The sequence below is a fragment of the Heterodontus francisci genome, chromosome 31, assembly GCF_036365525.1.
Source record: "Heterodontus francisci isolate sHetFra1 chromosome 31, sHetFra1.hap1, whole genome shotgun sequence".
Taxonomy (NCBI): domain Eukaryota; kingdom Metazoa; phylum Chordata; class Chondrichthyes; order Heterodontiformes; family Heterodontidae; genus Heterodontus; species Heterodontus francisci.
This window is the reverse complement of record NC_090401.1, coordinates 31,573,716-31,600,465: the sequence shown is the minus strand read 5'-3', so window position 1 is coordinate 31,600,465 and position 26,750 is coordinate 31,573,716. Positions and strand designations below refer to the sequence as shown.

The window sequence follows — 26,750 nt, the reverse complement described above, 5'->3', positions numbered from 1 at the left end:
TATTAATTTTTCTTTTAGTTTAGCTGTGCTTGTCTTTAGCATTGCTGTGACCTTTAAGTTGAGGTGTAAATCTGAAGCCTGGCAAGACCTTGAAGGGTTTTGATGGGGTAAGTAAGAAGGAGAAACAATTTCCACTGGCAGGAGAACCAGTAACCAGAGAGCACAAATTTAAGTTAATTAGTAAAAGAACCAGAGGCGAGATGTGGAGAGGGATTTTTACATAGTGTTGTTATGATCTGGAATGCACAGCCTGAAAGGATGGTGGAAGCAGATTCAATGATAACTTCCAAAAGAATCGAATATATGTTTGAAAAGGAATAACATGCAGGGCTATGTGGAAAGAACAGAGGAATGAAACTAATTGGCTCGCTCTTTCAAAGACCCATCACAGACATGATGGTCCACAGCCACCAGTCTGTGTCTATTATTATTGAGCAACTATTGTCAACCCTCCTTGGTGATGAAGATAATCAGTGGCTCCAAGATGACATGCCTGGTGATAGAAGTCTGGAGCCAAGTGAGTCTTCTTTGGTAGTCTCAGTAATCTGGTACCTGAGCTGGGAAGTTCCATTGATCCATGGTGCTTTGATGGTAGACAAAATAGCTAGGCTCAAAATATGAACCTGGTGAACATAGGAACAGAAGTAGGCCAATTAGGCCCTCGAACCTGTTATACCATTCATTGTGATTATGGCTGATCTGCAACCTAACTCCATATACCTGCCTTTGCCCCATATCCCGTAAATACCTTTGGTTAACAAAGTGTTTCTGAATTACACTCCGGAAAGGTCTGGCTCTAATTTTCAGATTAGGCCCCCTGGTCCTAGACTCCCCAACCAGCAGAAATCGTTTCTCTCTATATCTACGCCATCAGTCCCCCCTAATACCTTGAAAACTTCAATCAAATCACCCCTTAGCCTTTTAAATTCCAGGGAATACAACCCTAATTTTTTAAATCTCTCCTTGTAATTTAACCCCTGCAGATATCAACAGGGGCTGAAATTCTTTCCGTACTAGTTCCAGAGAACACTGCAAGTCAATGTCCATAAGGGTAAGGTGGCAATGGCAAACAAGCAATGAGCAGTTTATTAGAGCTTTGTGATGGTAGGCCTTATGCTTTTAGCTGGTTAAACTCCAGCAAAACCTTGGGGGTTCCTAAGCTTTGTCTTTGCCAACTTACATCCAAGATCTCTTGAGCTAGGGATAAGTTGGGTTTAACACTGCAGAAAGACAATGTATACTTAGACTACCGGTGTTAATTTCTTTTATAGCTTGGTCAGAAAGAATAATGTATTTTAGCATGTTAGAAACACAGCTGACCAGAAAAAAGTGTATATTGGTTGTTATCTTATCTTTGCACTCTTCACTTTGAGAATAGTATGAAGTAGTACAAGGATTTGAAGGCTGATGAAAAGTGACAGGCCCTGACATGAATGCCCCTTCTGTGACCGAAACCATCTTTATACCAGATGAGAGGGCAGCTAGTCCTGTATAGCAAGAGGTTTCTATGAGCTCCTACAGTCAGGGACACAAGTTTCCCACTGGATGCCAAGTCAAGAGTTCAGACCCAGAGTTCCATTCATCAGGGCTGTCTGGAGTTGGATTCAAATTTTGCACCATCTGACTCAGAGGTAGGAATAATAGTACTAAGCCAAAATCTTGCTCCGGCCCATTGGTACAATGACAGTATAAAGCTTAGTAAGATTGAACACACAGTTGAAATCAGGCACTTGAAAATTTCATTAACTAGATATAATCAATCAGCAAACAATTAATCAAGCAATGGGTTTCAGCCACAGCATAGTGAATGGAATGGAGCATATTCAAAGTGACAAGTCATCACAGGCTTAATTCCTTCAATGAATCTAAATGTCCAATGTTGCACTCAATGAACAGTTACACAACAGTCTACATGTGGGGGTATATTAGGTTACTTTATGACACCATTATGGCAGTAACTGGTGCACAAAGTAATAAAAATACAATGTGTTTCTGTTTTTTTGTGATGTGCAGTAGAACTCTCTATAAAGTGAACTTTGGAAACATGTGAAATGACTATTACTAATAAGCAGTTGTGCTGTTGGAAGGATGCTTTCTTCATTAATAAAAGGCCATAAATAGTGCACATTACATTCGAGATCAGGGCAGGACAGAGAAAGTTATCTTATCACACTACTGTTAACAGCATTCGATGATTCCTTTCACAAGTCAAATGCTGATGCTTTGGGCTTTCAGCTGTTTTCATATTTTATTTAACTGACAGTTTAATACAGGCAGCTTTGCATTTTTCCCACTTTTTAATCTACCTGTCAGTACTGATAGACCTTTCTTTATTCCCATCAGTGAGCTGTGGGCGTTTGTATAGACGTAGTGAGATGGAGATTCAAATTAGCAGCATACTGCCTTAATAGCCCATGTGTTACATATTCTTGTGATAAGTCATCTTCCTGCCTAAACGAGTCTGTTAACTGGCATTTGGTGTGGGAGAAATGTAGAGTGCAGAGTACCCTTAGCCTGTCAGTACTAATCCTGCTGGTAGCTGTGAATACTTGTTGGAATCGCTTCTCGTGAGTCCCAGTCTTATTTTCTTTACATTTTCTCACACTGATCTGAGGAGTCTGGGAACAATATGTTAACTTAATAACAACTTGCTTTTATTAAGAACACCATGATTTGGGACGGATTGTTCACAGTCGTTTTGTATCCTGTATACTGTTTCAACAGTAAAAACCTACAAGAGTAACATGTATGTATATTGAAAGTTCCAAAAGACAATCTTCAGAGAGTAAAGTAACAGTGTAGTGTTGAGCATTTTAAAAACTGATGATTAAGCTGATTTTTTCTTTGTTTTGCATTATTTGCTGTATTGGTGAAATTGTATTCAACTCACTGTAACCTATTAATGGTGTAGCAAGTAAAACCTTAACATATACTGTAACGGTGATGGAATTCACTATAAGGTAATTCCAAGTCAATATGAAGTCCTAATCTGGAGGTTTCCAGATTCCCTTTGTGCTTTTGTGTATTTATTACAAGTTCTATATTTGCAGAATTATCAGCAGTCGGTAGAAATCTCTCCTGTGAACTAAGTTTGTAAAAGTACCGATTAGCCTGCTACTTCAACGAGATTTGAAGTCCTGTTTGACTCCGAGTGAGGCTGTCATTTTAACTGCTAAAATAAAAGCAAAATACTGCGGATGCTGGAAATCTGAAACAAAAACAAGAAATGCTGGATTCACTCAGCAGGTCTGGCAGCATCTGTGGAAAGAGAAGCAGAGTTAACGTTTCGGGTCAGTGACCCTTCCGAAGAAGGGTCACTGACCCGAAACGTTAACTCTGCTTCTCTTTCCACAGATGCTGCCAGACCTGCTGAGTGAATCCAGCATTTCTTGTTTTTGTGTCATTTTAACTGGTTGTTGCCAACTTCACTATTCACTGAAACTTGGCACATGTGGTTAGTTGTCCATAAACCACAGAGGAAAATGATGACATTTTCAAAAGGTTTTTACTGGTGTAAAACAGGCTTCAGATTGGGAAAATGAGAAGTAAAACCGTGTGTAAATAGGTCCCACTCGTTCTAACCTGCTAAAGAATAACAATTAGCAGTTGTACTGATGGCTCAATAAATGAAGACACTATTGGTGTGTGGTACTGAGCTACATAGAGTCAGTAAGGCCCAAGGTTTGATCTCTGGTTCAATTGAGTTGACAGACGTCAGCTAGAGCAGCAGCTCTGCCACTCCAGTTGGTCGTCTCGCTCCTGCATCAGTGAGGGGGAAAAAAGCCAAGGTGTCTGCTCCGTGATCTTATCCAGTGATTCTTGCTGAAAAGTGCATGGGCATCAGGACAGTAGATAACCAGCTTTATCTGTGCTGCCTTTGTGGTTAAGTAGCCTGTCAAGACTCGGTCTAGATTCACACATGTTGAATGGCCATGTTAGCAAGCTGCGGAATTATACACTCTCATGTGTCTTCAGGAGAAAAAGGGAGAGTGTTGGGGAAAAGGAGTGGACCAATAACTAGCAGCAGGTCCATGGTTTCCATAGCCCTCAGAATTTCCAATTCACAGAGGTACAAGAGTCTTTTCCAGTTGCTCTTCCATAACTCTTGCTAACTGCTTCAGAGCAGCATGCTTTCCACTCAAAATAAATTCACTTGAAATAAACAAATGCCAGTAATTGCACTTATCAATTAATGTTTGAATAAAGGCTTTCCCTCATTTCTCTTCACAGTGACAGCTGTCCATAGAAGATGAGTGAGCGCTTTGATTGTGATAACTGCAAAGAATCCCTGTACGGCAGGAAGTACATCCTATCTGAAGACAGCCCCTACTGCATCCCGTGTTATGACACCCTGTTTGCAAATACATGTGACGAGTGCAAAGAGCTGATTGGACACGAAGCTAGGGTAAATGCAGTGACTTGAATATGTTTAAAATGTATTGCTTAATTTTACTATTAACGTACCATTCTCACCTAATGACCAAAAGTATTGATGTGAGCAGCAGCATGCAATTAGTCAAAGCTAAGCCACAAAAATTGAGGGAATACATATCTTAGGTCTTCAAGTTACGTGACTGGGCTGTGTGCATGTCTTCCACCTCAGTTGTTAATGCACCGCTTCATTACTTTTCAGATGTTTCCACTAAATGTGGAGCAAAGACTGTGCATTATTTGTGTCTCGTAACTTGTCTCTTCACTTACCTCCATTGCCTTTTCTCCAAACTTGGTAAGTGGGGTTTCTCATCGACCTCTGGAGTTTAGAAAATGGCAATAGCTATTTGTCTCCTTCATTTATCACCCACCGTCCCCTGTGCCACTGAGATTCTTTAGAAAATCATCCTTAGGAACCATGCGCTGTTGGAGTACTGAGAATCTGATGTACTGAGAGCAAAGGGGCAGGAATTTGGGAGAGAACCATTTCCACTTGGTTTGCACCACTTCTTGGTGAGGGAGAACAGTCCCATCTTTCACTTGGCCCCTACCCCCCTTCATTGTGACATTGCTTTCCAAGCTGGGAATGGTTCCAATTTCACCTACTGTACATGCGTGTCCCACGTGGGATTTTTCAGTGGCTTCCAGTTAAAATCAGTTTTTACAAATGCTTTGCTGTGGAGCCAGGAGGAGCAGAGTGCTCCACTCCAAATCCTCCTCTCAGGACGTAACCTTCGGGCCGCTGCTGCTGAGGGAAGCAGCCCAATATTTGTGCTGCTTGTGCAAGCTTCCTGTCGAGGTGCAACAGGCGATAGCAGCTTATGTGTAAAATGTTAATGAGGCCCAAGGCTCCATTTCAGGCTGGCCTCGGTCCTCCAGGTTTGGGCCTATACAGACCCAAGTCTGGGCCCAACTTCTATTCCCTTCTGCCCAATGTTCATTGTGTTTGATGGGCCTCACCCTCCTGAAGAGTTTGGAAAGCTTTCAAATATTAGGATGCATGGTTTGTGCTCGCATGGGCAGTAAATCCCAACATGGGCTTGTTTTGCTGAATATCCTGTTTCTGCATTGTAACTTCTATGTGTATGTTCACCATGGGGCTTTGGACTGTGTACTTGCTACTTTCCAAAATCAATAGCTTTAATATACTTTTATTGCATTTCCTCAGAAATTAATATATGATTTCCTCTAATAGGAAGTTAGTTCCTGCAGAAAATGAGCAAGTCCAGATCACTGCCGTCTGTGAATATTAATGTTTCTCAGCAGTAAATAATGTTTTATTGACTTCCCCAGACTGCATTCTGAGAGTACACTACCACAGCAGAGTTGTATTGTGTGTCATGATCCTAGTTTGACAGAGTCAGGTAGTTAATCATTTTGAGATTTACATATTTGTTATATTAACACAACCCTGCACTGCTCCAAGCTTCCAATAAACAAATGGTTTTGTGTTTACATTGGCAGTGCCTGTCTGTATGTTCAGTTTCTTCTCTTCAAATGTTGCTTTTTGAATGTTTTCCCAAACATTTAGCAGCAACATTTGTTTCATGAGAGGATTTTGGGAGCGTGGCTCATTTTCCCGGTCTCCCTTAAGGAGTGCTTCATTTTGTTGGTGTGGCGCCAGGCAACCTTTTAAGAGTATTTATTTTAAAGCAAAAGTCAAGACTTCGAAGACCACTTGTATTTAATGAAGGAAACATCCCTCCATTACTGAATTACTAGCATCAGTTTGCTTATCAGTTCATCTGTGCAGTGAAAACAAGTTTGAAAGTGCCTATTTTCCACTTACCTGACTGCAGCCATTAACTGCTTCAGAGAGGTCATCAGCGGCATTCAATCACTGTGCGACGCTGTCAGTTTATCGGTTTCCACTATGTGAAATGGGTGGGAAATAGCAATGTCAACACGAGGAGACCTTCCTTTTATTTAAAAATTTCAAAATAAATATTTTTTTCCATGTCTTTTAAAAGGAAGAGTTTTCTAATGCAATTGCCACCCCTTGAAACCTGTGAACCCATTCTCTCTGCTCTCCTGGGGGTACTAATTCATGTTTGCCCAGTGGTGACAGAGAAGCCCAAGTCATGCCATTCTTCAATGAGTGAACCTAGATGATGAAAGGGGCCAGATTATTTGACCATAAGAGGCATCACAGGTAAGCCTGGCATCCACAGGAACATTCAATCAATGGAGCAGTAACCTTGGCTGCTTTCTTTTCCGTCTCCTTTCAATGGTCCTGTTCTCCTCCCCAGTTAACACAGTACAGGCCAGGAATTGAACCTGGAACCTTCCTGGTTTGTATAGTGCAGGATGTGCAAGTGGATGAAGGACTCTGAATGAGAATATTCAAAGGTTAAACTTTCAGTTGTATTTTTTTACATCCTCCACCAGTTACAAATTCAATTTTGCTTACACAGAGGTATGCACACATGCCTTGCATTCACCCTATATTGAGCTGCAGTTGGAGCTAGAAAGGATAAATCATTGAAAGCTAACATGCAGGTACAGCAAACAATTAAGAAGGCAAATTGTATGGTGACCTTCGTTACAAAAGGATTTGAGTATAGGAGTAAAGATGTCTTACTGCAATTATATAGAGCCTTGGTGAGACCGCACCTGGAATATTGTGTGCAGTTTTGGTCTCCTTACCTAAGGAAAGATATACTTGCCATTGAGGGAGTGCAACAAAGATTCACCAAACTAATTCCTGGGATGAAGGGATTGTCCTATGAGGAAAGATTAAATAGACTGGGCCTTTATTCTCTGCAGTTTAGAAGAATGAGAGGTGATCTCATTCAAACATACAAAATTCTTCGAGCTCAACAGGGTTGATGCAGGAAGGATGTTTCCCCTGGCTGGGGAGTCTAGAACCAGGGGACACAATCTCAGAATAAGGGGCAGGCTATTTAGGATTCAGATGAAGAGGAGTTTCTTCACTCAGAGGTTGGTGAATCTTTAGAATTCTCTGCCCAGAGGGCTGTGAAGGCTCAGTCGTTGAGTATGTTTAAGACTGAGATCAATATATCTCTACATATTTAAAAACATCAAGGGTTACAGGGATAGTGCAGGAAAATGGTGTTGAAGTAGAAGATCAGCCATGATCTCATTGGTGGAGCGGGCTCAAAGGGCTGAATGGCCTACTCCTCCTATTTCTTGAGTTCTTCTGTTTACTATATCTCTATTTATGGTGATTCATAAATGTCAATATTGTTTGAAACTTATAGTGTAATTAATCATGGATGGTCAATAAATCTTGCCAGCAATGCCCACATCCTGAGAACGAATGTTGGAAAACTTCAAACTAGTTATTTTTCTCTGAAACACAAAATGCTTGTATGGTCTTTGGATGTCGTTTTAGAGCCTAGCAGCATGTTTGAGTCTCGAAAATGGCAGCAGCAATGTGGACAGGGCTGTGGATAATCAATCAGCAAATGATGTCCTCACTTCCTCTAACCCAAGCTTGAAGTTGGAAGAAATAAGAAAGTTGTTTAACTTAACTCTCTACTGTATTCAGCACTGCATCCAACTACTTTTCCAATTCATTGTTTTGTTTCCAATATGAAGCCAGTAGATTATTAAAAACATTTTATCACCCTTTGAGTAATTCTGTCATGCAATGCATGCCATGTTTTTAACAGCATTTAAATGAATTGGAAACTGACCTGGATATTTTTGGATAGCAGCTAAAACTTATAACAGTCACTTGCCCTTGACCGTGTGTGGTGGTTGTATAAAAGCTGTGGTGTAAAAGTTAGTCACTTGGAGCTAAATTACTCTAGCAGAGAGCTAGCATGGGCTTGACAGGCCTAAAGGCCTCCTGTGCTGTAACCATTCTATGATCTAACCAAGATTCTTTGACTTCAGAAGCCAATGAATACATCTGTTGTTTTAAAAAATGGTTCCATATTGCCATTTTGTCCACCTTTAAATCCTTTTCAGTTTTATACAACTAATGAGCTACTTTCAAAAATGTTGGTCTCTATTTTCACTGAAAAGAGTTGCAATGCTCTCATTTGTTGCAAGTCACAACCACTCAGTGCAACTGCAATAAAGTCACCATCTGCCCTCCTTCCAATAATTTCAGTGGAAACCAGACCAAATAGTGGTGAATGTATGTTTTTTTTTAAGACCGTGTCACTATAAGACTGTTGGGCAATGGCCTAAGAGATTTCTCATAGGATAATCAAATATGTTGTGCAAAATCCTTCTCTTCTCATTGAAAGCTACATACATAGATTCACGATCAGTCAACTGGGTATTAGTAACCACGGGGCATCAGTTTCACCTACACCTTATAAAGCTGTCAACAGCAAACTGTTGTAATTATGCACAGGATTATTTTCAATTCATACTGAGTTAAACTTTTGCTTCACATTTCTTTCTCCCTTTGTCTCCTGCATGTGTGCACGCAATGTCTTGTGGTGCACCATGCAGTTTAGGTACTACAGTGAGTTATAGTAATAACTGACAGTTTGAGATCAAGGGCAGATTGAAGCTTTGTGGCTGAGCAGAGCAAAATACACCTGGACTCTGCTGGAGGTCATGAACTGTCAGAACAAGATATATTTGAATGAATTATTTGCATTGTACAGAATATCTTTTTGTAGAAGAAGAATTTATTTTCAACCTTTCTGTTTCTAATGAACTTCGAGATAGCCTTTTACCAAGCTAAGGGAGGCGTCCTTCTTTTAGCCTTTCCTCCCATAACAAACATTGGGTGGGTGAGGGGGCAAACGGCACAGGAAATGATGTAGCTTCTTCCTCTCTGCTGCCTTTACTTTCAATGGAAGTGCGGAGGTATGTTTGAAAAGAAGTTGGACACTGCCTTTCAAAATGCAGACGTGGAGCTTTTTAATGTTTAGTTGTAGGTTATTGTGAATGTGTTTGGCATGTCATCATGTAACACTTGAGGTTAACTTTGATGTGAGATGGGATTACTGAGACAAGAATGCCAGGTCATGGAACACAGCAGGAACTCTTGTGGTCATGTGCTTGGTGAATTTGCTGCTCAGCATGGAACTGAGGCGCACACACCAGAAAGATCCCAGGCTCAATATTCCATCTACGTTGAACTAATTGATCTCTGTTGAGGTGGCAATACAAGTACAATGTCCCATTCCAGCTCAAACATGCTAAATAACCACATGGGTAAGGTACCAGATGGAACCACATTCTAGTATGTAATCACCCTAAGGAAATGTGAGAAAATTGGAGCAAAAATTGAGTGCACTGGTAATGGACAGCAATCCATTATGTGATTAGAATACGCACATTTGCTGTTGATCGCCTTGCATTTTATTGAATGCCTGGTGGTCACCTATAGACCGATTTATAGTCTCTTTATCTGAGTTGTTCTCCCAGTGTTTTGATTCAGATTTATCACTCAACCAACATCCACAAAACCAATTAATTGCTCAGTCATCTCATTATTGTTTGTATCATCTTGTGTACAAATTCGCTGCTGTGTTTGCCTACAAAACACAGTTAACATACTTAAGAGTAATTCATTGGCTGTGAAGCATTTAGAGTTATTCTAAGGACACGAAAGCCAAATTCATTCTTCGCAAGAATGATTCACTTGAGTTTGAGTTAACACTGAACTCTCTGAATCATTTACGTAATTGAGCCATGTTCTTGAAAAGCTACCGCCCGACTTGCTGCTGTGTATCATTTTTTTGATTCTTTTGGACAGGAGCTGTTCTATGAAGACCGCCATTACCATGAGCATTGCTTCAGGTGTTATCGGTGTGACAGATCTCTGGCAGATGAGCCATTTACATGTCAGGAAGAAGAGCTGTTATGCAATGATTGCTACTGCAGTGAATTCTCCTCAAAATGTATTGCTTGTGACAAGGTCGTCATGCCTGGTATGTGCCCTTTAGTCTCATTTGTCAAACCCTTTATTGCCCTCCCCTGCTTCTGTTGGAGTAATCTGTTGGACCATTTTTCTTCTATCAACTAAAGTGATATAACTTTGTACCTTCTTCAGAAAATGTTCAGAATTAATGTTTTAAGGAAAGAAGAAGAATCTGAAAGCTGACCTAGGTGAACAGAAATGGAAAACACTGAATTGTTTTCAGTATGGACCTGTTTGCTCAGTCCTGTTGAATTATTTTAGCTCTTTATTGCTGAGCTCTAATTTACATATTTACGTGTGTCTACAGGCCAAATTGCACACATTCACCAGGTGCATGATTTAGGTCATTCCAACAATCTCCCTAAATGATTGGTTATCATCGGAAATGTTTCATAGTCCCATCGCAATGAGAAGCCAGCAAGATATTAGGCAACAGCAAATTCTCATCATCATGGAATCCTGCACTGACTTATTCTGATCAGTTAACAGCAAATTGTGAAACACAAGTCCTTAACTGAACAACAACAACAAGAAGAACTAGTATTTATATAGCACCTTTAACATAATAAAACATCCCAAGGCGCTTCACAGGCACTTGAAAACAAAATTTGAACTGAGCCACATAAGGAGGTATTAGGTCAGATGACCAAAAGCTTGGTCAAAGAGATAGGTTTTAAGGAGTCTTAGAAGAGGAAAGAGAGGCAGAGAGGGAATGTCAGGGCTTAGGGCCCAAGCAGCTGAAGGCACCACCACCAATGTAGAGTGGTTTTAAAATCAGGGATGCTCAAGCATTCAGAATTAAGAGGAATGCAGCTATCTTGGAGGATTGTGGGGCTGAAGGAGATTACAGACGCAGGGAGGGACAAGGCCGCAGAGGGATTTGAAAACGAGAAGGAGAATTTTAAAATCGAGGCTTTGCTTAACTGGGAGACAATGTAAGTCAGAAAGCACAGGTGATGGGTGAACAGGACTTGGTGCAAGTTTGGATAGAGGCAGTAGAATTTTGGATGATGTCAAATTTACAGAGGATAAAATGTGGGAAACTAGTCAGGAGCATGTTGCAATAGTCGTCTAGAATTAACAAAGGCATGGATGAGGGTTTCAGCAGCAGATGAGCTGAGGCAGGGACAGAGTCAGGAGATGTTACTGAGGTGGAAATAAGCAGTGTTAGTGATGATGCAAATATGATGGGTGGATGATGGGGGAAGAGAGTGTCATAGTGGTAATATCTCTGGACTAGTAATCCAGAGGCCTTGACTAATGCCCTGGGAATGTGGGTTCAAATCCCACCAGGCCAGCTGCTGGGATTTAAATTCAATTAATTCATTCATTCATTAATAAAACAAAATCTGGAATTGAAAACTAGTCTCAGTAATGGTGCCATGAAACCATCATTGATTGTCATAAAACCCACCTGGTTCACTTATGTCCTTTATGGAAGAAAATCTGCCATCCTTACCGGTCTGGCCCTACATGTGACTCCAGACCCACAGCAATGTGGTTGGCTCTTAACTGCCCTCTGAAATAGCCTAGCAAGCCACTCCATCATCGAGGGCAATTAGGGATGGGCAACAAATGCTGTCCCTGCCAGCGACGCCCACATCCCATGAAAGAATTAAAAATAATCTCGGGGTCAAATATGACACCAAGTTTGTGAACAGTCTGGTTTAGCCCCCAACAGTTACCAGGGAGAGGGATGGAGTCTGTGGCCAGGGACTGGAGTTTGTGCTGGGGCTTCGTCTTCCCAATGTTTAGTTGGAGGAAATTTTTTCTCATCCAAAACTGGATAGTCTGACAATTTAGAGGCTGTAGAGCAGTGGAGGGATATGCTGATGAGATAGAGCTGGGTGACGTCAGCAAACATGTAGAAACTGGCGTGCTTTGCATAATGTCAGTGAGGGCAGCAAGTAATAGCAGGGGTGGGCCAAGGATAGATACTTGAGGGATACCAGAAGTAACTATGGCAGAGTAGGAAGAGAAGCCATTGCAGGTGATTCTCTCACTATGACTCATAGATAAGAATGGATCCAGACAAGTACAGTTCCACCCAGCTGGATGATGGTGGAGAGGCATGGAGGAGGATGGTGTGGTTAACCATGTCAAAAGCTGCAGATAAGTGGAGGATGGATAGTTTGCCTTTGTCACAGTCACATAGTAATCTGCTTGATTGGATCTTCAGTAAGGTCTGGTCGGTACCAATGCACTCTGAACTGGTATCTTTATGCAGGACCCACCAGTACAATTCCAATATATGATGAGGAGAAATGAGGTTGCAGCTGCGTTCTACTGATCATCTGCCATAACTTTGGCAGAAGATCATTGGAAACTCTAAAGAAACAATGCATATGCTGAAGTTATGACTGATGGTCAGGAGAAGCTCCATGGAAATTCCAAGCAATGCCTTGTGTTCATCAAAGTGATGAGTGAACTATTATAATCTGTTTTTGGGGTCTTGAATTTCTAAATGACATTCATCAGAATTGCCCAGAGGAAAATGCATGTAAGCAGTGAGGCTGTATACTCCCCTGTGTTAGGTACTCATTGGTTCTGTAACAAGAAAGATTTATAACCATGTAAACGATGAGGCCTCACATGGGTGAGGTCACAGCTGGAACTCATTCTCAACACTGAAACTCATTATTTCCCACAGTTGATAATCTCGAGACTTTCTGTTTAGTTTAGTTTAGAGATACAGCACTGAAACAGGCCCTTCGGCCCACCGAGTCTGTGCCGACCATCAACCACCCATTTATACTAATCCTACACTAATCCCATATTCCTACCACATCCCCACCTGTCCCTATATTTCCCTACCACCTACCTATACTAGGGGCAATTTATAATGGCCAATTAACCTATCAACCTGCAAGTCTTTTGGCATGTGGGAGGAAACCGGAGCACCCGGAGGAAACCCACGCAGACACAGGGAGAACTTGCAAACTCCACACAGGCAGTACCCAGAATTGAACCCGGGTCGCTGGAGCTGTGAGGCTGCGGTGCTAACCACTGCGCCACTGTGCCGCCCAATCTCGGGTTAGTTGCGGAAGCAACAAAAGTGGAAAAATTAGAGAGAAAACCACTCATGTTGATTGCAGTCCTCCAACCTCCCGACACCACCCCCAAACTGAGGGTAAAAGCAGTAGTCAAATATAATTCAATCTAGGGTCAGTTGGTAAATACACCACCCAGTGCAGTAAAAGAAGGCCTTTAGTTTGATGCTAGGTCTTTGCTGAGTCAGGTGATCTCTGGAAGCATGGTGATAATGGAAGTACATTGGTCCTCACTGCCTCTTGTCTAGGGAGGCAAATATTAGCCCAATGATGCTGTAACTTGCTGGAGAGTACATGCAAGTGAGTTCAACCCTAATTCCACCACAGTATGTATGAATATCCTGCCTATATTCATGAAGTCTCTAGGCTCATACATGAAGACTTCCTGTTTGAGTGAGGTACTAGAGGATACTTGCTGTCCATGGAACCATATACCAGCATACCTCAAGACTTTCAGGAAATTAGCAGGGAAAAAAAAGAGTAAGATCTGGATATTGTCAGCCACCCAGTGATGGAATGATGCATGTACTAATATTAATAGCACAGGCACAAACCTCAGCAATCTAACCTAATTCATCAAACTCTATACGTGCCCTTTAACTCAGCACAGATATCTATGGACGAAAAATCAGGATCAGCTTGTGCCCAAATTTGCAATAACTGGTTCCGCCCTGATGGGCTGTTATGCCTAGGGACTGAAGAGGAAATCTGCCTGACTGAGTCATTGATAAGGCTCTCATTCCATGATGCTATCCAGTGCACTATGGGTCAGCTACTGTAAAACTGGGTTAGGTCAGTGGGGTTGCATTGCTGTGTGTTACATTTGAGTTATTTTGGTGTGATGGTGATTAACCTTTCTGTCTCTCAGGTACCCGTAAGCTTGAATACAATGGCAGCACCTGGCATGAAGGTTGCTTTCTTTGTCACACCTGTGAGCAGCCAATAGGATCAAAGGCCTTTGTTCCTGATAAGAGCGAGATTTACTGTGTGCCTTGCTATGAGAACCACTTTGCTCCGCGATGTTTCCGTTGCAAGAAGGTAATGACTGACCCTTGATTTGAGAATACTCTAGCGCACTGCTTGCTCATTTTGGGCACTGAATATTCTTTCACTCTGGAACTTAGAATGGGTGTACTTCTGTGTATTTATGGCATGTGCCATTTTAAATGATCTCCCAGCTTTATGAAAGGGCAAGAACAAGCAAATGTGTAGCTCAATGGGCTCTTATTTAAGCAGATTACAAGTTATCTCACTGAGAAAATTCTGGCAGTTTTAACATTTTTATTGACCAGCTCAAATTTCTTGTGCACCATATTTCTTCTATAAAATTAATGCTAATACTAATTAGGAGAGGGAGTAAATCACCCATTGACTGCTCATTCTGCATCTTTAATAATAAATGCAAATGCTACTGCCAGCATTTACAGCAGAAATAATTTCATTTTACAGATTTCTCAAAAGCTCCTCGAAAGTTAAGTGATACTCAACACAGAAAGGAGGCTGTTCAGCCCATCATGTCTATGCCAGCTCTTTGAAAGAGCTATCCAGTTAGTTCACCTCCCCTGCTCTTTCCCAATACGCCAGCAATTTTTTCCTTTTCACATATATATCAAAGTTCCTTTTGAAAGTTAGTATTGAAACTGCTTCCACCACTCTTTCAGGCAGTCCATTCCAGATCATAAGAACTCTGTGTTTATTTTGAAAGAAATTCTCCACATCTCCCAATCTTTTTTGCCAATGTTTGCCAGTCTTTTGCCAATTAGCTTAAATCTGTGTCCTTTGGTTACTGGCCCTTCTAGCAGTGAAAACAATTTTTCCTTATTTACTCTATCAATACCCTTCATAGTTTTGAACACCTTTATCAAGTCTCCCCTTAAGCTCTAAGGAGAACAGTCTCTGCTTCTCTAGACTCCCCACATAATTGAAGTCCCTCATCCCTGGTACCATTCTAGTAAATCTCCTCTGCACCCTCTCCAAGGCCATGACATCTTCCTAAAGTGTGGTGTTCATAACTGGACACAATATTCCAGCTGAGGCCTAACCAGAGATTTGTAAAGGTTTAGCATTACTTCCATGGTACAGTTACTACTTAAAAGAAAGTTCAAGCATCTCTTATTTCTCACTATTGGTACAACAGAATAATAGAGCAGTGAGCAGACTTGTGTAATGTTATATAACTGCATACTCTCAATTAGAGTTCAATTAGGATCTTGTAGCTTTAGTATTAGGAAATTTGTACGGTTGGAATTCTACCTGCAGTTGGGCTGCTAAGTCACAGAGCTATTCAATAACTTGGAGGAATTATCTCAGGTTGGTTGTTTCCCGCAGATTAGTCTCTACCCAACTCACGTACAATAGGGGCAACCCAGGTGTGGCTCATGTGTTGGGGAAAAATGAACTTGGCTTTGAGGAACTAAAGATCCTTTGTTCACAGTCATTAGAATATGAGAAATCAGCACTGAAGTGTCTAGAAAGCTAACCATTCCATGTCCCAAGTATTTTTCTCTTGCCACTCTGCACAGCCAGCTGGTGTATGTTGGTATATGGTTGATATTCATAAAGTGTTAATTCATGAGTTCTTCATTTTAAGAGCAGTTTCAACATTCCAGTTACATATCATAAAAACATGAAGATGCCAATAACTAATCTACTCACAGTTTCTCTTTCTGACACCAGTTAAATGGTCTTTTAGAATGCTTTTGTATCTGATTAGACTTCTTAAGCCTCTGTAGACTGTTAAATATCCTTATGTAGAAAGCTAGTGATAAATAAATCCTGATGTGGGGATAATTCTAATGACTTCTTCTGAATGGATGTGCAGGCCTTGACCAAGGGAGGTGTTACTTATCATGATGAGCCTTATCACAAAGAATGCTTTGTCTGCAACGGGTGCAAGACTCAGCTGGCTGGCCAGCAATTCACCTCCCGCGAGGAATCTCCGTACTGCCTCAAGTGTTTCGGGAACCTGTACGCCAAGAAATGTGCAGCCTGTGCCAAGCCTATCACAGGTAAACAGCTGTGTATCTCGCCCTTTTCTAACAATGCTCTCCTGGGTGTCGGCCAATCTTACTGAAACTGGGAACAGTGCTAGAATTTCTACAAAAGTGTTTCTCATAATAATGGTGCCTCATGCTGCATTATAGACTGCTCCAATTCTAATTCCACTTATTTAGAGTTAAGATTGCATCATTATTAAACTGACTCTCTCAAGTGGGAGAGCTCAGTGGTCTCACTTTCTGCACACTTAAGCTTTACCCATACATCAAAGGTGTTGGCAGAAGCATGCAGGCCTCATTAGAAACAATTTGGACTGATAAATTATAATGAATGTTAGTTTTTACTGTGCATCCAAGGCCTAGTGACCAAGCCTTGATTGGCACAATAATCTGTACAAGACAAAAGATAGGTGTCTGCCTTGGCTCAGTAGTAGCCCTCTCACCTCGGAGTCAAAGGGTCATGGATTCGACTCCTACTCCATAGACTTGAGCACATAATCGAGGTTGACGCTACAGTGCAGTACTGAGGAGGTGCTGTCTTTTGGATGAGACATTAAACCAAGGCCCCATTAGCGCTCTCAGGCAGACGTCAAAGATCTCACGGTACTAATTGAAGAAGAGTAAGAGCAAATGGCTGCTGCATTTCCTGCATCACAACAGTGACTACACTCCAAGAGCATTTAATTGGCTATTAAGCACTTTGGGGTGTCCTAAACTTGTAAAAGGTGCTATATAAATGCAAGTTCAACTTGAATTTATATAGTGCCTTTCACAACCACAGCAATCACAGATTGCATTTATATAGCATCTTTAATGTAGTGAAACATCCTAAGGCACTTCATGGGCACATTATCAACCCAAATTTGATATGGAGCCATATAAGGAGATATTAGGGCAAATGACCAAATGCTTGGTCAAACAGATAGGTTTGAAGGAGAGTGTTAAAGGAATTTTGGGATGTCCCAAAGTGCTTCATAGCCATTTGAGCACTTTTGAAGTTTAGTCAATGTTATAATGTAGGATAATCCATTCCTGCCCTGAACTATATAGCTAATCCTACAACTCCAATGGGAAGCTATGCTCACATGGATCACAGGATGAAGAATCGTGGTTACAGTCTTGTAGCCCTATCTCTGACCCAAGCTCCTTTTGAGTGTGGCTTTGCTGCTGGAAGCATGGGATCACCCAATTAATTCTTATGGAAATCTGCTAGATAACAAGTACAAACTCACAACTCTGAAATGTAATTGCAGGAAATTAATGGTTTAGAATACCTTTTATAATTACTGCATTGCCTATGGTCTTAAGTTTGTTTAATTAAAATAATGTTAAGACTTTAAATAACATTATATATCACAGCCTCTTAGACATGAGGTTCTTGATAGTTGGAGCCCTGCTTACACAAAAAGTGGATTTACAGTTGATTGTCTCACAAAGGCCAGTCACCAGTTAGTCATTCTAAGCAGAGTCTGCAGACTGGCGTGGGTGCAAAAGTAGGAATTTAACATCAGGATGGTATAAATGTCCAGGTAAAGGGAACCAGTGCATGCTTTGGACAATCCGTTTAATGTTGAGTCATAAAACCCACTGAGCCTTTGGTATAAAGCAGCAGACATTATATTTACTTTGGATCAATCCACAATTGTGACCCTCACCCTAAACTTGAGCAAGTGTTACTTTGCTTAAAAATCTTTACATGTACCTGTGATTAAAATCAAGAGAGGAAGTAAGGAAAAAAGTTTAAGAAAGAGATATAAAGCCAGGAAGGAGAATGAGGGAATCTCAATAATAAAAAGAATATTAAAGAATTATGCTTAACAAGCACTTCAGTGTTTACAAAAGAGACTTAATGTTGGGGAAGAGGAAAAATAAAAAGAAAGTGTTGAAGGAATTAGTTAACCTAAAGGAGAACAAAAGTACTGGGACCAGACTGGATACATTCATGGATCTTGTGTGTGAAATAAGGGAAGAATTAGCGAGGGGCTCAAATTGATATTTCAGGGTATTATTGAGGGTGCATGTGTGCTGGAGGACTGGAAAGGAGCCAATGTAACACTCGGAGGATTTTCCATCCGGGGGCAGGAAATAGAGGTCGGGACTGTTTCCTGAACCTGACTCCCAGGGGGGAACGGTCACAGGCCCCGGTTTTCAGGGGGGCAGCCAGAGGGCAGGCTCGCTGTCCAATTAAGGATGGCAGGCGTGCTCTCTAAGCTAGAGGGCCAATCAGAGGCCTTCCAGCCTGAAAGGAGCAGCAGGCTGCAATAGAAGGCAAGTAAGGATGAGGGTGCTTCAAGATGGAGGTGCCCTCTCTCCAACTTTTTTGAACTTAAATTAAAAACTGGATCTTGCAGCCAGGCCATCACTGTGGGAGGGAGTTGTGGTGGGGGGCCCTCTACAGGGCGGCCTGTGGCTGCTGCAGCACCCAGGCAGGCAGGGAGGGCATCTAGCCCTGTGGAGTGCTGGCCCCCCAGTTTGCCACTGGGAGGTGGCCACCAGGCAGCTCGCCACCAGGCTAAACTGGTCACTGCCACCTGCAGGACCTGGAGGTAACTGGAAAATACCAGCCGGCCATATTTAATTGGCCTCATTAGGTTTTTAAGGAGTCACGCAGGTGGGTAGCCTTGCCATGCCCCCAGCTCTCCCCCACCCCTCACACCCCCAGCCAAACTCGCCTCTGCAAAAATGCCCCGGGGCTGGGTTGGAATCAGGCAACCAATATGCCAGCCAGCGGGGCTATTTTTACCACCCACCCACCTCCAATCCTGGCCCTGGTGGGGCTGAAAATACAGTCCCAGCTTCACAAAGGGCAGCAGAGCTATCTGAGATAAGTACAGACCAGTTAGTTTTATTTGTTTGGTAGGGAGCATTTTACAATCTTTAAGGTGAAATTACTAAAGATCTAGATGAAAAGAAAGTAATTAGAACCAACATGGATTTCAGAAGGGCAGGTCATACTGAACTTGCCGAAGTGACTGATATGGTGGATTGGGGAATTGCAGTGAATCTGGTGCACAGGGCCTTTCAGAATGTGTTGCACAAGGTATCACCAGGAGACAATTGGAGAAGATTAAAGGGCATGGAATCAGGGGAAGGAGAACAAATTACATTATCAAATGACTAAATAGCAGGAAAGCAATTAGAAGTGGAAGACATAATGGATAGAAGTGGATAGCAGTGTCCCACAAGGTTCTGTTTTGGGACCATTTCACTGTTCATTGTATATTTCAATTTGGAGGCAAAGTAAAATAATTCTAAAGAGCAGAGGAAGCTGTAAGGGGATGTTTAAGATGGTGTAATGCAAGTGTGAGGTGGTACATTTTGTTTAAAATAAAAAAAGATTTGAATGGGGCAAAGCTGGATGATGTGAAAGAGCAGAAGAGTTTGTGGAGGGTGGTGTTCACATTCAAAAGACATTAAAAGTTGCACCTGGTTTGGATAAGGCCATTTCTATAAAACAAGTTCAAGCAATGTTGGGCTTTATTGCAAGAGATAAAGAAAATAAACATTGAGATGTAATGGTGTCTCGATACAAAACATTAATAGCACAGTTGGAGTACTGTGTGCATTCTTGGGCTCCACACAAAAGGAAGGATGACAAAACCTTATAGAGGGTACAGTATAGATTCACTTAAACGCTACCTGGTATGAGGAAATATAAGTATGAAGATAGTGTTGAAACATTGGGGCTGTTTTCATTGGAACAGAGATTATGGTGTGATTTGATAGAGGTGCTTATGATTTGGAAGAGATGGGAGAGTGTAGAAAGAAACAGATTGGTTCCCGTGATTGAGGAGTCTAGAATAACAGAACATAGATAAGATTAAATGTCTTTTGAATGGGAACCCATATCCCCCCCCACAAACCCTTCTGCACTTTCACTTCATCCAGCTTTGCCCCATTCAAATTTTGCTTTTTATTTCAAACAAAATGTACCACCTCACACTTGCATTACACCATCTTAAACATCCCCTTACAGCTTCCTCTGCTCTTTCGAATTATTTTACTTTGCCTCCACCACTCCATGTAGCTCTGTATCTAAATTGAAATATACAATGAACAGTGAACTGGTCGCAGAACAGAGCCCTGTGGATAAACCTTTTTACACAGAGGATTGTGAAGCTGTAAAATACATCATCAGAGTTATTGATTGTAGCAAAGGCCATGTCAGCATTTAAGAATAGTTTAGATAGGTGGTTGAAGGAAAGGAGAATAAAGCAATGCGAGGACAGGACAGATGGTGGTGACTATTCTTATGGAGGGTAAAAACCAACAAGGCTGAATGGCCTGTTTGTGTTGTAATTTCTATGTAAATCCCACTACCAATCATCGACTGCCAATACTATGAGGTTACACAGACTGTTGACTTATTCTGGTCTGATATGAAATGAGCCCCTCTGCTTTAAACTAAGGGTTTTACGTGATGCAGACAGTCTCAAACAGAATCTATTCTCCAACCAGACATTGCATCAACCTTTTACTCTGGTTTCACCCAATTTGAAATTAATTGGAATTGTTTTGCACATCAGTCATTGGACTTCAGCCGATTATGGGGCACTTCCACCTCACAAGTATGCAGTGTAACCATGTATTTTGTTTCTGTGGAGGGTCCAGGTATTATGGATTTGAGTAGTAACTCATCAATATGACAGTTTGTGCATTAAATATTTTACTTCAACGTAATAACATAATTCAGGTCAGTAGAAAATAATTAAAATGTCATACTCTAGCAGCAGCCCAATGGTCTTAGCTGTAAAGTGCTAGATTGGCAATTGGGAGAGCCCAGTTTCTTAACCTGACAACTTTTGTGCTTAGTGCCTTGGGATGTTTTGTTATGTAAAAGGCGCTATATAAATATAAATTGTCATCCAAGTAAGGTATGTCAGTCTTGGGAAATGGAACAATTTCTTTGCTCTGTTACAACAATGTACCCTAACCACAACTGCAGAGCACCCTCTACTGTAGCAGTGTGACATTTGCATTTCCTATGTATGATTCAGATTGACCAGTTTGCCCTGAGCAGCCATTTTCTTTGGGGGTCCTTAGAAGCCATTAGGAAGAGAAAACTTTCATTCCATTGCTCCAACCTTGGAACCGACTGCACCACCCAATCCAAAACCCCTCAGCAGGCCCAGGTTTCAAACCCAGCCACGCGCAATATTTGAACTTGGTTGCCCTTGTTAGCTGTACTTTTTTGTGGCTCTGAGCTGGGTTTGTAAACTGAGTTAATCACATTCCAGAAAGATTCCATCTCTGGGATCGGAAAAAATACAAGCAGGGCCAATCCACCTGGCAGATGAATATGCTTTTGTCAGCTGAATAGAGAGAAGCCTGAGGCCTCGAGTTCATGGCTGAAAGGGAAAACACAGGTAGCTGGGAACTTAAAAAAAAACTTCTGCAAGAGCCAATCATTTTGTTGTTTTAATGTTTCAGTCTGTAACTTCTCACCGACCCTTGCACTTTGTGAGCAGCATATATTTAATGATTCCACTAATCCTTTACTTTTATGAGAAAGCTATCTTTCTGCTATTTGATGTTTTGCAGGGAGAAAATACTCCCAACTGAGACAAAAGGTTGACTACTGTTATAAACTGCAACTCCAGGAATATCCTTCCATATTCACAGGAATATCAGAAACACTTCTGTCATACATGAAAGGATTTCATGTGGCAGAAATCAGAAAGATAAATATCCCAATGTTTTTCTTAGTGTAGTGCCAAATCACTGGAGTTAAAGCTTTGAAGAAAAACCTCTCGGGGATCAAATATTTTGTGATATTGTAAGGTATAAACAGCAGTATCTGTTAAATTAACAATAATAAAGGGTTTTTAAACAACAACAGTTATAGCATCAGCAATGAGACCTGGAATGCTGATGAGCAACTCTACAGGGCCTTTTGATCTGCAAATACAAAGCTTTATAAAATAATCTGTGTCCTAATTTATGCCTCTTTGATTAATGACAACTGTGCTAGTGTATGCAGTTATTTGTGGGGGTCCTAAGAAACATTTAATTGGATACCTAGGTAGGCTGTGACTTGCAATTATGTGAGATACATGAATTATGATTTAAATAGGCACCCTATTTTTTTTAATGTGTACTTGTAATTGAGCATAGTCCTCTATTTAAGTGACTTTAACTACTTACTGTCTGCCGTAGTTGTACGTGGTCACTGCTGCAAATATGATGAATATGGCTCAGCCAGGTCAGCAGAAAGGACACCATAATTGATACTGCTATTGGACAAGGGTGAAGCAAAATCAGCCATTGTTGCTGCTCTTGATCGAACTCCACCGACTCTTGCTGAAAAGTGCACACATTTAAGCATTGGACTTGCCTCTGTTTATCCCCCTCACCCCTGTTCCCTGACGCTTCCTGATGAGGCTCGCATGAGGACTGGCCATTTGGACAAGGTCACCTGAGAGATATCGGCACCCAACATTTCGAGCCTGTACCTTTTGACAGGGGGAGAAAATAGGCCCTGTAAATTAGCCAATTGATTCAGTTTGCATGTGTTCAGGACAGTGACCTGGGAATCCTGTTCCTTGACTCTACGGATTTTCCGAATCATGGTCATTGGACTTGGAACCCATTCAATTTCACTGAAAAGGAAGAAAAGCAAAATGATGGTGTAGAGTTCATCATAGAATCTTACAGTGTAAAAGGAGGCCATTGCCTATGTATCCTATAGTTTAACATTATACAACTTTCCTATAGAGTGAGTTTGTTATGCCTAATGTACATCCTCAGGCCAAACTAGTTGACGGAAACATTGGTAGCCTCCTGCATTTGCTAGAGGAAGCAATAGTTGAATTGGCACTTCCCCTTCTCAATCTATCCCATAAGTTTTCAAACATGGGCAGGTCGTTGGGTTGCACAGACTTGTTGTACCTGGCACTGCAAATGTTGTTGAGTATTGTTATTGAGCAGAGCTTGCCTTTTCACTTTAAACACTTCAGTCGGAATGTACAGAATGCAAAATACTATTGGGTAACTGTTTCTAAAAACCCTCTTCTTTCACTAAAGGTTTCGGAGGTGGCAAGTACATTTCCTTTGAAGATCGCCAGTGGCACCAGAGCTGCTTCACCTGCTCACGATGTTCGGCCTCGCTGGTTGGAAAGGGATTTTTCCCAGAGAAGGATGACATTCTTTGTCGTGAATGTAACAGTGACTTATGAATTGATTGCTGACACCAATCCACTCTTCATATATTTTTCTACACACAAATTGCACCAGTGCAGCACTAGGCCATTTAAAGCACAGTTTGTGTCTTGGACAAAACCTTTTCTTTCATGCTTTCCTAGTGACTTTTCGTGCATTGATAATCTTGTACAATAAAGATTTAAGAGGTTGCTTTCTCTCCCCTATGTCTCTCTACCTTATCAACAATGCCCAGCAATTTTCTAGAAAAGATAAACAACAGCAAAGTTTTTTTTTTCTCTTCTCCTCCTCCCCACCCCCCCAATTCTCTTCAATTGGGGCAGCAACATGGCCATTTCTGTTAGATTTTAATCAATGGAATTAAACTTGCGGATTCATGTAGCACGTCCAAAATAACTCTTGGCAGCAAAGCTTTCCTGATGGGTCAGTAAATAAATACATGGGGACTAACATTCAACTTGGGTGGGGATGTAAATGGCCCAACATCACCTACCCACAAGACACCCTGCCCAAATTTGCTTTCTATTGGCTTCAATGAAAAGGTAGATCAGAGATCGGGTTGGGTGTGTAATAGGCAGCTGATCCAATACCACCCATTTTACACGTCTGCCCAAGTGGGGATTAAACTCAGCCATTCAGACCTGAAGGACCTAAGTTTGATCCCTGGACTGTGCTGCATTTGTTGATCGCAGTCATGTTAGGATGCTAGAATTACTGGGTTAAGGAGTAGCTAAACCATTCAGGGCTGTCTAGTGATTGCTTGTGCAAGCACATGTTTGTGAATATCAACAGAAGATAGAATTTCCTTGACATTCTGATACTTACAGTCCAGGGTCACATATGAAGAATAGTAACTTGGTGAGGTACCAGAAGTCAACCAGAACCTTTTCATAGTATGAAACACAACCTTCAGGAGAGGAAAGGTGAGGGGGTTACTTGAGAGTTATTGGGAGGAATTTTCACAGCCCTTTGAAGGCAGGAGTTGTGGGGGGGGGATGCTCGGAAAACCTTGCAAAAGTGCATCAGGCTGGCTCCCCGACACTTTTCCTGCCGCCGGCCACTTGTCCCAGGGGCGAGCTGCGTGGCTGGCTGGCAACCCGCCTGGCAGCAGGAAGCAAATGAAGGCCATTATGGCGCTAATTAACTGGCATTTTCCTAGGGCACTGACATTTTGCCGGAGGCGCACAGGACCCTCATTATGTCTGCAGCTTGTCTTCTCACAGGAGGCAACAGCACAGTGGGAGGTTGGAGAGCTGTGAAATGAATATGCAGAGTGATCTTTAAAGGAGTTTATAGGCTTCACTCAGCACATCCACAGGCAAATACTTTCATGTAGAAGCATTTCCCCTGCAGACAGATCCACCTGATTGTTCTAGATGTTAGGATTTGTCTGCCGGTTCCAGCAGTAGTAGCACACTTCCATCTTGTAGCGCCCTCTCCCTCTCCAATGAACTGAACAGCTCACACCATTCTTAGGGGGACTGCCAGCTGCCTTTCCCAACAGCCACTCTGATTGGCCCTCTCGTGTCTGGTCCCTAATTGGATGGTGTTCCCGGAGGTGGCGTCTTAATTGGCCACCTTCCGGAAGATCATGCCAGAGGGTGCACCGCTGACATGAGCGGTGTTGAGACCCGGAAATGGTCCCGACTCGTGCAAATATTTTCAGTCTAGAAATTTCTGACCATTATTTTTCTACACCCTTTTTCTAACCCCTCATGCCAGGATAGGCTTTCCAGTTGGTTGATTGAACATTGAGGTCATTGACTTCTCAGCAGGTTTTGGCCTTGATCCTACCACATGGCTCTGAACTTTGCAGGAGACTTTTTTCCATATGGTGAAAGCCAACGGAGTGGCACTAGTGGAGCACAATGAGGAATACATGGTCGCATGGGTTGTTGTGTGGATCTCTGACGAGACATATGACCGCAGAGGTGTCACAATTCATTCAGATATTTTCAGGTACACCAGGGGCAGCAGAACAAGAGGACGTTGATTTGGATAGTGAGGAGGAAATTTAGGACAGACATCTAAAAGCATTTCTTTATGTGAAGGGTGATCTTCATTTGAAATGGGTTGTCAGGAGAGTGGTTGAGAACCAACACTAGATTAATTTAAGAAACAACTAAATGTTGCAACAGAAAATCAGTCGGGTTGGTATTCTGAAATGTTGAGAGCAAAGGGTCTTCTTTATCCAAGTCTATCTTCTGGGAAGGGCAACCCTAAATCTTCTGTTATGTGATTATATCTGTTAGTCATCAACTCGTGCAGTTAGTTCCACTTTATCTATTGTAGCCCTTGACATCAGGGCCACTATATCTGCCTAGTGAGGCTTCTAACCTGATCGTTCACTAAGTCGGTTTCCAGAATTGGGCACATAGTTAATTAAGCAATCAGAATCTGATTTAACTCAATAAGACACTGTTTCATGTTGTTCTCACTGCAGTCCTTATTTAAATGTCACAGAATAAATTGGGACTGTAGTACATGACAATAAAAAAAATTACGGTGTAGTGGGTGAGTACAATCCTTGACCTGACAAGTTGCCCAATTGCACAGTTTCCCTGTTCCGAGGATCAATTAATGAGTGACGCTTGATCTTTGCACACTTGATCTCTTCCCTAATTCCTGTTCTGATATTGAAATGGCTGCTCAGGTGGAACACCCCTATCCATTATGCAGCACTTGAGCTAACAATGTACCTAATTTGGGCTACTTGTTAAAACTGAAATGGAAAGCTGAGCCTGTCACACCTGCCGGTATTTACAGAAAATGCATCTGATCTAATTCAGAGTTCAGCATTTGTTTGACCGAGGGACATGAACTGGCTTCAAACAGGTCAGAAATGCATGGTTGCATTAATCAGACAAATAAACCAAGTAACGATTAAAAGAAACAGAGGGTGTTTTGCACCTTATTTGGAAAATCTCAGTCTGTTTGGAAGAGATTTAAAATTGAGACTACAAGCTGTGTTTGGAATTTTGCATCTCACAATATTGAAATAGAAGCAGTTATGTTTTTTCCATAGATGTCTTGACTATAGTCTGAGAGAGTTAGGGTGCACTGTGGGAATAATAGTTATTTTAGGTTGACCAAAGATATTGTTACCAATGGTCTGATTAACACTTTACATTTGACTGACTTAAATGGGACATCTTTGGAAATCACTACAAGCAGAACTGTAGTATGAGCAGAGTTGTGCAATACGAATTATGGTTCAGCTGTGTTTTGTCAATAATTTCAAAGATACCATCTGAAAACAAA

The 26,750-nt window shown here is 41.6% G+C and overlaps 1 protein-coding gene across 2 annotated transcripts in view; it reads left to right on the top strand.

Moving 5' to 3' along the window:
- The window catches only part of fhl3a (four and a half LIM domains 3a), a 105,147-nt gene extending 78,765 nt beyond the window's left edge, over positions 1-26,382 (top strand). The window contains exons 1-6 of one of the 2 annotated variants that reach the window (XM_068011234.1): positions 2,485-2,567; positions 4,231-4,405; positions 10,121-10,295; positions 14,204-14,373; positions 16,157-16,343; positions 23,355-26,382. In XM_068011234.1, coding sequence (XP_067867335.1) covers positions 4,250-4,405; positions 10,121-10,295; positions 14,204-14,373; positions 16,157-16,343; positions 23,355-23,506 — 840 coding nt within the window. In that variant the 5' untranslated portion in view covers positions 2,485-2,567; positions 4,231-4,249 and the 3' untranslated portion in view covers positions 23,507-26,382. Of the gene's footprint in view, positions 1-2,484; positions 2,568-4,230; positions 4,406-10,120; positions 10,296-14,203; positions 14,374-16,156; positions 16,344-23,354 lie in introns of those variants that run through there. The other variant, XM_068011233.1, reaches the window with a different exon arrangement.
- Positions 26,383-26,750: the final 368 nt, after the last annotated feature.